Source organism: Grampus griseus, assembly GCF_964374135.1.
Source record: "Grampus griseus genome assembly, chromosome: 9".
In the NCBI taxonomy this organism is placed as follows: Eukaryota; Metazoa; Chordata; class Mammalia; order Artiodactyla; family Delphinidae; genus Grampus; species Grampus griseus.
The window spans coordinates 45,749,311-45,759,401 of record NC_139003.1 but is presented as its reverse complement, the minus strand read 5'-3'; the positions used below and the strand labels follow the sequence as shown (position 1 = coordinate 45,759,401).

The 10,091-nt window shown below is 40.2% G+C and overlaps 1 protein-coding gene across 1 annotated transcript in view; it reads right to left on the bottom strand.

Annotated features, from left to right (window-relative positions):
* Positions 1-1,950: 1,950 nt before the first annotated feature.
* Positions 1,951-10,091, bottom strand: part of NOD1 (nucleotide binding oligomerization domain containing 1) — a 93,390-nt gene continuing 85,249 nt past the window's right edge. Inside the window, exon 12 of the mRNA XM_082662126.1 lies at positions 1,951-4,451. Within this exon, the coding sequence (XP_082518252.1) occupies positions 4,379-4,451 (73 nt within the window). The 3' untranslated portion in view covers positions 1,951-4,378. The remainder of the gene's footprint in view (positions 4,452-10,091) is intronic.

The window sequence follows — 10,091 nt, the reverse complement described above, 5'->3', positions numbered from 1 at the left end:
CCTGTGGCTGTAACACATCTATGTGTGTGGGCAGTGCCTGGGTACCATCTAGGGTGAACGGTCCAGGGCAGGGAGTCTCATTCGTATTCAAAGAAGACATGACATTGTTCTGTAACTTCCACCTGCTTCCAAACCATTTATTAGACTCCTATACTTGACGGGTTCACGTAGATTGGAAAAAAAAAAAAATTCATAGCAAGAATCTTTGACTTGCTAATCCCGCTGCAAAGAAATAATCCTAAAGAACTTTCTACTTCCATAGAAATGTCTGTAAGAATCACCACAACCACCACAGCCAGTCTGGAAACCTGAATGTCCATCTAACACTTGGAACATAATTGAGCAGATTATCAAACCAATAGAATACAAATGATAATTATAAAGGTTAACAATGTGGGAAAATGATTGAAAGAAATTGCAGGTGTACACTGTGATTATAACTATGTAAAAAGATGTCAAAATAGTCAACCTTAAAAAAGAAATTCTGACATGGATGAACTTTGAGGACATCATGCTAAGTGAAATAAGCCAGTCATAAGAAGACAAACACTGTATGGCTTCACTTATATGAGGGACCTGGGATAGTCAGAATCATAGAGAAAGTAAGTACAAGGGTGGTTGCCAAGGGCTTGGGGGATGGGGAAATGGGGAATTATTGTTTAATGAGTATAGAATTTTGGTTTTACAAGAAGAGTAATTCTGGAGATTGGCGTTGGTGATGGTTACACAACATATGGATGTGTTTATACCACTGAAATGTACACTTAAAAATGATTAAGATGGTAAATTGTATATTATGTGTATTTTACCACAACAAAAAAGTCTCCGAGTAGGCAAAATATGGAAAAATAGCATGCAAAAATAAGTAGCTGTGTTAGCATTGTGTTATTATAAGCGTTATTTGAATCTTTTCCTTTAACATTGTGATACTGCTTTTGCAACACAAATGTGACAGAAAAAGTCAAGGAAAAAAATTCAAGTTATTTCGATATTTGTTATTTGCCCAAAAAAGCACCTGAGTAGTCTTGGGGAAAATCAGAAACTTACTTAACATCCTTGAACTTATTTTATAATTTACTATTGTTTAAAATCTTTTTTTTTTTTTTCATTACAGATCATCGGGGGCCTGTAATCTTTTCAGTACTTAGTGCTTCTAAAAGTTTTAAGCTGGTCTTGGGTGCAGTTAATTCAGTTTTAAGTGAGAATCACGCTGGGATGGCCCCTGGGCCCTGCAGCTCTGCTGCCAGCCCATCTGTGTGGTAACATGAGCTTTGTCCTCCTTACCAGCTAATTCCACTTTCATTAAAATTCCTCTCTATGGACCTGGGATAATGGTCATGGTTCTGCCTTTCAGCTCCAGAGCAAGGATTTTTTTTTTCCTGTAAGTGAGCAATTGTTACTGGAAATAGATGTGTGTAACACCTGGAAGTGGATGAAAACACCAGTGAGCCAAATGCTCCTTCCCAGTTGGGCAGCTGAAAGGGACACCTGGCAAAGGCTGGAGAGCCTGGCTTTGTGCAGTGGTGCCGGCTCCTGCTCTGCTCTTACTGTGCAGTGAAGACCTGGATGTGCCTCCCTCTGTTCAGTGAGTGACAAATGGTAGGGCTCTTTGGTAAGAATGATGACAACTAACAGCTACGCTTTTCACTGACGGAGCCAGGATATTGCAGGAAGCTTGATGTTGAATGTTTTTAGACTTGACTTTGAGAACTTCCAGTCCCATATTTGACCTTGTTGGGAAGTTCCCTAAGCCTAAGAGTGTAAAGAGGACACCTGGGGGTGCCATTGTGAGCAGAAATGAGAAACGTTGGTTTAATGATATTGTATATTGAGCACTGACCCTGCACTGGGCATTGTGCTAACTGCTTTCCATGCTTCAGCTCATTTAATCCTCACAACAACCCTGGGAGTCAGTACTCTGGGATTCCTATTTTTCAAGGAGGAAATTGAGATTCTGACAGTCTTAAAATGTGACCCAAAGCCCCACAGTGATTTGACATGGCTTATTTTAATAAGTTCCAAATCAGCAAGGACAAGCCATAAATGTAGTTCTGAAATACAGGAGCTATAGTTTCTCTCCCTAAATCAACTCAGTTCCTGTGGAAAGAAAGAGTCATATCTTAAGTTTGTGGAATTCCTTTATTTCCCCAAATTTTCTGTTATCTTTTTCTTAATTAGGAAAAGTCTCCACTTCTCTGCACAGAAGCTCACCTGTGGGTAATGGAGAACTTTAGTGAATTAGGAGCCTGATTTTACTTTTATAAGAAAAATAGAAAATCTATCATTCACCATCTAAAAGACTAAAGTATTTCCAAGTTAGAATTTAAGCCAATAACACACAAATTCAGTTTCCCTTAGAGGCAGCAGTTTTAATTTCGATAGTCTCTAAAAGCAGTAATATTTGGTAGTTTCTGGATACATTTTAGACTCTCAAAAGTTTAGTTTTAGCAGCTTAATAAAGTATGAATTTGTCAGCTGAGAAGTGTGGTTCTCTCACTCGGCAAGCCTGAAGTCTGAAGCACCCTTGACCAGTGCTCATTCCTTTGTGCTTTCTGGGCATATCTGCTGCCCAGAATCTCTAGTAGAGAGTTGCTGCCTCAGGGGCTATTAGGCAAATACCCTAATCTGGGGGTGTGGGCAGAGTGGGTAGGAGCCGCCAAAGCAGTGCCTTAGGGGAATGGCCCCCATGTGCTGAGTGACTGTCACAGGATTTTCCCCCTAACTTTCAGGACCAACTTCCTGAATTGTACCCTTCCTAACTGGGGCTGCTGTATAAAGTCAGGCTGGACTTCTGAGAACTCCAAGGTACTGCTGGAGGGCCCCCTCACCCCTGCCCCTCTCATGCTTGGCCCCTGTCAGCTCGGTGCCTCTTGCCACAGCGGGTCCAGGCCCACCTCTGTCCTCCCCTCGGCAGTGAACAGCCGAGGAAGATAGTGGACGTCAAACCCGGCCTGCCAGGGCCCATCATGGCACGGTGCTGAGGGATGAGGTTCGGCCATGCCAGCGTACCCTGGCCCCAGCCACTGGGGACTCAAGTTACTCCCTCTGAGAAGCCACCGGTGTGGATCGAGTGGTCAAATGGAGAGGCCTCAAATGCTTCCTCTGCTTTTTTCGGTCCCTTGGTGGGTAGAGAGGCCTGCGAAGGATCATACTGAGGATGCCTCTTGCCTTCCCTCGTCAGGCTCTCCTCGTAGCACGTCACCCCAGGGCCCCACCCCATGCAGTAAGTGCCTCTGAAGGGGTCACAGTGTGCTTGCCAGGCCAAGTCCCTTTTTAAAATCCCAGGCTCAGGCAGTTAGAAAAAATGAGTGTTTTCAGTATTTTACTAACAAATGAATTGGCAAAAGAACAAGTTCTCTGGTGAAACCTCCTTTCCCCCACTTAGCATCCACCAGGTGCCCGCCATGGTAGCAGGGGTCTGACGTGCTTGCTGGGTTCTCAGCGGCTTGCCTTGCCTCCAACTCAGTCACTCGCACAACTGCTCGAGGGCAGGAAGAGACTTCCCTTCCTCAAAAGGGCAGGAGGGAGAGAGAGAGAGAGAGAGAGAGAAGCTCCTGTTTGGATGCCGGAGCCACATGGGCAAGCCAGGCCTTATTCCTTTTGAAGGACAGCGCTGATTCTTCTTCCTGGGACAGAGAACCTCTGCCCACAGCATCAGTCTTCCGAAGGTCAGCCCCGACCCACGAAAGCCCTGAGTGGAGCCTCAGCATTACGAAGGCATCGTCCTGTCCCTCAGACTGGCTAAGAGGAGGGCATCCTGCGATCTTTGTCAGCAGACGGTGAGACTCCAGGACTAAGACGTAAGCCCATGGCGGGTCCTTCCTTTGGCACCAAGTCCCTACAGAAACTTGGATGAGTCAGATCCCCACACTGTACCCCCCCCTCAGTATCCACAGCTCTGAAGTGGGAATAATATCAACACATGGGGAAGTACTGAGGAGGAAGAGAACATTGCAGGTAAAACACTTTTGTTCGTGGAGCACCTTTTCCCCAAGAAACATGGCACCAACTTTGCACCATGTCCCCAACTCTTCATTGAATGCGGCAGTGACCGACTCACTCTCCCTGGTCTTTGGGCAGACGTTTCTATGAGCTCAAAGTCTCATTCCTCTAATTTCATATTAAAATAATCATGCATTAACATCTCTTCAGAGTATGTTTACAGTCACTAAAACAGCTCATACTTTTCCTGCAGAATTGTAACAGCTACTCAGGGACTCTGCCAATCAGAGTGCCCGCACAGAGCTCGTTTTGCACCACGAAGGCAGGAATCCTGGAAGCTCCACCTCGGCAGACGCTGGATGTTTCAGACATCCAAGACAGGCAACTGCACAGAGTCACCCCCATGGCCAAGATCCACCCACAGAAAAAAATCCCCTCAGAAACAGACAATCCGCTTCTCGTCTTCAAAGACTTTGGCCTCCTCTGGCTTTATCAAGTTTCCGTTTAAGCTGTTGGAGAAAAACAAAGAACACAAGTAAGTGTGAGAGACTACTGTATGCTCCTTCCCATTATGTGTTCCTAACACACTCTTGTGCTTCACACAACCCTGAAATTAAGGAACAGAATCTGTCCAACACTTGTTTTTACTTTTTTCTTTTTTAAAATTGAAGTGTAGTTGATTTATAGTATTGTGTTAATTTCAGGTGTATAGCATGGTGATTCAGTATTTCTGCAGATAATATTCTGTTATAGGTTATTACAAGATAATGGATATAATTCCCTGTGCTATACAGGATATTCTTGTTTGTCTATTTTATATATAGTAATTTGTATCTGTTAATCCCATACCCCTGATTTGTCCCTCTCCCCTTTGGTAACTACAAGTTTATTTTCTATATCTGTGAGTCTATTTCTGTTTTGCATATACAAGCATTTGTATTATTTTTAGATTCCACATGTAACTGATATATAGTATTTGTTTTTCTTCTTCTGACTTATTTCAGTTAGCATAATTTTCTCTAGATCCATCCACGTTGCTGTAAATTGTAATATTTCATTCTTTTTTATGGCTGAGTAATATTCCAGTGTGTGTGTGTGTGTGTGTGTGTGTGTGTGTGTATATCACATATTAATCCAATCATCTGTCGATGGGCACTTGGGTTGCTTCCCTGTCTTGGCTATTGTAAATAGTGCTGTTTTGAACACCGAGGTGCATGTATCTTTCCAAATTGGTGTTTTAGTTTTTTGTGGATATATACCCAGGAATGGAATTGCTAGATCATATGGTAGTTCTATTGTTAGTTTTTTAAGGAACCTCCATACTGTTTTCCATAGTGGTTGCACCAATTTACATTCCCACCAACAGTGTACAAGGGTTCCCTTTTTTCTATATCCTTTCCAGCATTATTTGTAGACTTTTTGATGATAGCTATTCTAACAGGCATGAAGTGATACCTCATTGTGGTTTTGATTTGCATTTTCTAATAATTAGCGATGTTGAGCACCTTTTCATGTGCCTGTTGGCCATCTGTAAGTCTTCTCTGGTAAAATATCTATTCAGATCCTCTACCCATTTTTTAATTGGGCTTTTTCTTTTATGTTAAATTGTATGAGCTGTTTGTATATTCTGGACATTAACCCCTTGTTGATTGCATCATTTGCAAATGTTTTCTCCCATTATGTAGGTTGTCTTTTCATTTTTTCGATGGTTTCCTTTATGGTGCAAAAGCTTTTAAGTTTAATTAGGTCCCATTTGTTTATTTTTGCTTTTATTCCTTTTGCCTTAGGAGACTGACCCAAGAAAAAATATTGCTATGATTGATGTTAAAGAGTGTTCCCCCTATGTTCTCTCCTAGGAACTTTATGGTTTCCAGTCTTACATTTAGGTCTCTAAGCCATTTTATTTTTGTATATGATGGGAGGGAATGTTCTCATTGTTTTACATGTAGCTGACCAGTTTTATCAGCATCACTAGTTGAAGACACTGTCTTTTCTCCATTGTACTGTATATTCTTACCTCCTTTGTTGTAGATTAATTTACCATAGGTGCATGGGTTTATTTCTGGGCTCTGTATTCTGTTCCACTGATCTGTTTGTTTTTGTGCTGATACCGTGCTGTTTTGATTACTGTGGCTTTGTAGTATAGTGTGAAGTCCAGGAGGGTCAGACCTCCAAATTTGTTCTTTTTTCTCAGGATTGCTTTGGCAATTCAGGGTCTACTGTGGTTCCATATAAATTTTAGGATTATTTGTTTTAGTTCTGTGAAAAATGTCGTGGGTATTTTTACAGGTATTGTATTAAATCCGTAGATTGCTTTGGGCAGTATGGCCATTTTAATATTTATTCTTCCAATCCAAGAGCATGGGATATCTTTCCATTTGTTTGAATCACCTTCAATTTCCATCATCGGTGTTCTATAGAGTATAGGTCTTGCACCTCCTTGGTTAAGTTTATTCCTAGGTATTTTATTTTTCTGACATGATTTTTTTTTTTTTTTTTTTTTGCGGTACGCGGGCCTCTCACTGTTGTGGCCTCTCCCGTTGCGGAGCACAGGCTCCGGACGCGCAGGCTCAGGGCCATGGGTCACGGGCCCAGCCACTCCGCGGCATGTGGGATCTTCCTGGACTGGGGCGCAAACCCGTGTCCCCTGCATCGGCAGGCGGACTCTCAACCACTGCGCCACCAGGGAAGCCCTCTGACATGATTTTAAATGGGATTTCTAAAACTTTTCTCTTTCTAATATTTCATCATCAGTGTTACAGAAATACAGCCTATTTCTATATATTAATCTTGTATACTTCCACCTTGCTGAATTCATTTAGTAGTTGTAAGTTTTTGTGGGGAGACTTCAGGGTTTTCTATATAGTATCATGTCATCTGCAAATAGTGACAATTTTACCTCTTCCCTTTCAATTTGGATACCTTTTATTTCTTGTCTGAGTGATGTGGCTAGGACTTCCAATGCTATTTTAAATCAAAGTGGTGAGAGTGGACATCTTTGTCTTGTTCCTGAATTTAGCAGAAAGGCTTTCAGCTTTTCACCATTGAGTACTATACTGGCTGTGGGTTTGTCACAAATGACCTTTATGATGTTGAAATATGTTCCCTCTATACCCACCCACTTTGATGAGAGTTTTTATCATGAATGGATGTTGAATCTTGTCAGGTGCTTTTCCTGTGTCTGTTGAGATGATCATGTGGTTTCTTTTGTCTTTCCTTTCGTTAATGCGGTATATCACTGATTGATTTGCGTATGTTGACCCATCCTTGCGTCCTGGAATAAATTTAGTTTATCATGGTGTATGATCCTTTTTATGTATTGTTGGATTTAGTTTGCTAATATTTTGTTGAGGATTTTTGCATTTATATAAAAAATATTGGCCTGTAGTTTTCTTTTTTGTAGTGTCGTCTGGTTTTGATATCAGGGTAATAGTGACCTCCTAGAATAAATTTGGGAGTGTTCCCTCCTCTTCAATTTTTTGAAATAGTTTAAGAAGGATAGGTATAAGTTCTTTATATGTTTGCTAGAATTCCTTTGTGAAGCTGTCTGGTCCTGGACTTTTGTTTGCTGAGAGTTTTGTTTGTTTGGTTTTGTTTGGTTTGAAGATTCAATTTCACTTCACTTCTAGTGATCAGTCTGTTAAAATTGCCTGTTTCTCCTTGACTCAGTCTTGGTAGGCTATATGTGTCTAGAAATTTGTCCATTTCTTCTACATTGTCCAATTTGTGAGCATATAAATGTTCATAGTATTCTCTTAGGATTTTCTGTATCTCTGTGGTATCAGTTGTTATTTCTCCTTTCATTTCTTATTTTGTTTATTTGGGTCCACTCTTTTTTCTTCTTGGTGAGCCTGGCTAAAGGCTTATCAATTTTGTTTCTCTTTTCAAAAAACCAGCTCTTGGTTTCATTGATCTTTTCTACTTTTTTTTTAAATCTCTTTTATTTCCTCTCCAATCTTTATTATTTCCTTCCTTCTGCTGACTTTGGGCTTTGTTCTTCTTTTTATAATTCCCTTAGGTGGTATGTTAGGTTGTTTGAGATTTTTCTTATTCTCTGAGGAAGGTCTGTATCACTATGAACTTTCCTCTTAGAACTGCTTTTGCTGCATCCCAGAGATTTTGGAAAAATGTGTTTTCATTTTCAGTTGGTCTTGAGGTATTTTCTGATTTCCTCTTTGAGTTCATCATTGACCCATTGGTTTTTTAGTAGCATATTGTTTAGTCTCCACATGTTTGTTGTTCTCTCATTTTTCTTTCTGTAGTTGATTTCTAGTTTCGTACTATTGTGGTCAGGAAAAATGCTTGATATAATTACTATCCTCTTAAGTTTGCTGAGGCTTGTTTTGTGACCTAGTATGTGATCTATCCTAGAGAATGTTCCATAGGCACTTTAAAAGAATGTGTATTCTGCTTTTTTTGGCTGTAGTGTCCTATACATATCAATTAAGTCCAACTGGTCTGCTGTGTCATTTAGGACCTCTACTGCCTTACTGATTTTCTATCTGCATGATCTGTCCATTGTTGTAAGTAGGGTGTTAAAGTACCTCACTATTGTATTATTGTCAGTTTCTCCCTTTATGTCTTTTAGTATTTGCTTTATGTATTTAGGTGCTCCTGTATTGGGTGTATATGTTAATGAGTGTAATATCCTCTTCTTGTATTGATTCCTTTATCATTATATAATGCCCTTCTTTGTCTTTGTTTTAGCCTTTGTTTTAGTTTATTTTGTCTAATACGAGTATTGCTCCCCCTGCTATCTTGTCATTTCCATGTGAATGAAGTTTTTTTCCATCCCCTCACTTTCACTCTGAATGTGACTTTTGCCCTGAAGTGAGTCTCTTGTAGGCAGCATATTGAAGGGTCTTGCTTTTTTATCCAGTAAGCCACCCCTTATCTTTTGATGGGAGCATTTAGTCCACTGACATTTAAGGTAATTACTGATCGGTATGTACTTATTGTCATTTTATTCCTTGTTTTCCAGTTGTTTTTGTAGTTCTTCTTTGTCCATTTCTTCTTTTTGTCTCTCCCATTGTGGTTTGATGCATTTCTTTATAGTATACTTGAGTTCCTTTCTTTTTGGTTTATGTGTATCTATTGTAGGCTTTTGATTTGTGATTACCATGGAGTTCATATATGTTGACCCATAATTATATATACTTGCTTTAAACTGATAATAATTTAAGTTCAGACACATTCTAAAAGATCTACATTTTTTACTCCTGATGTCATATTTTATTTTATTTTATATTTTTAACACCTTTATTGGAGTATAATTGCTTTACAATGGTGTTAGTTTCTGCTTGACAACAAAATGAATCAGTTATATATATACACATGTTCCCATATTTCTTCCCTCTTGCGTCTCCCTGCCTCCCACCCCTCCAGGCGGTCACAAAGCACCAAGCTCATCTCCCTGTGCTATGCGGCTGCTTCCCACTAGCTATCTACCTTACGTTTGGTAGTGTATATATGTCCATGACTCTCTCTCGCTTTGTCACAGTTCACCCTTCCCCCTCCCCATATCCTCAAGTCCATTCTCCAGTAGGTCTGTGTCTTTATTCCTGTCTTACCCCTAGGTTCTTCATGACATTTTTTTCCTTAAATTCCATATATATGTGTTAGCATACAGTATTTGTCTTTCTCTTTCTGACTTACTTCACTCTGTATGACAGACTCTAGGTCTATCCACCTCATTACAAATAGCTCAATTTCGTTTCTTTTTATGGCTGAGTAATATTCCATTGTATATATGTGCCACATCTTCTTTATCCATTCATCTGAAGATGGACACTTAGGTTGTTTCCATCTCCGGGCTATTGTAAATAGAGCTGCAATGAACATTTTGGTACATGACTCTTTTGGAATTATGGTTTTCTCAGGGTATATGCCCAGTAGTGGGATTGCTGGGTCATATGGTAGTTCTGTTTGTAGTTTTTTAAGGAACCTCCATACTGTTCTCCACAGTGGCTGTATCAAATTACATTCCCACCAACAGTGCAAGAGGGTTCCCTTTTCTCCACACCCTCTCCAGCATTTATTGTTTCTAGATTTTTTGATGGTAGCCATTCTGACTGGTGTGAGATGATATCTCATTGTAGTTTTGATTTGCATTTCTCTAATGATTAGTGATGTTGAGCATTCTTTCATGT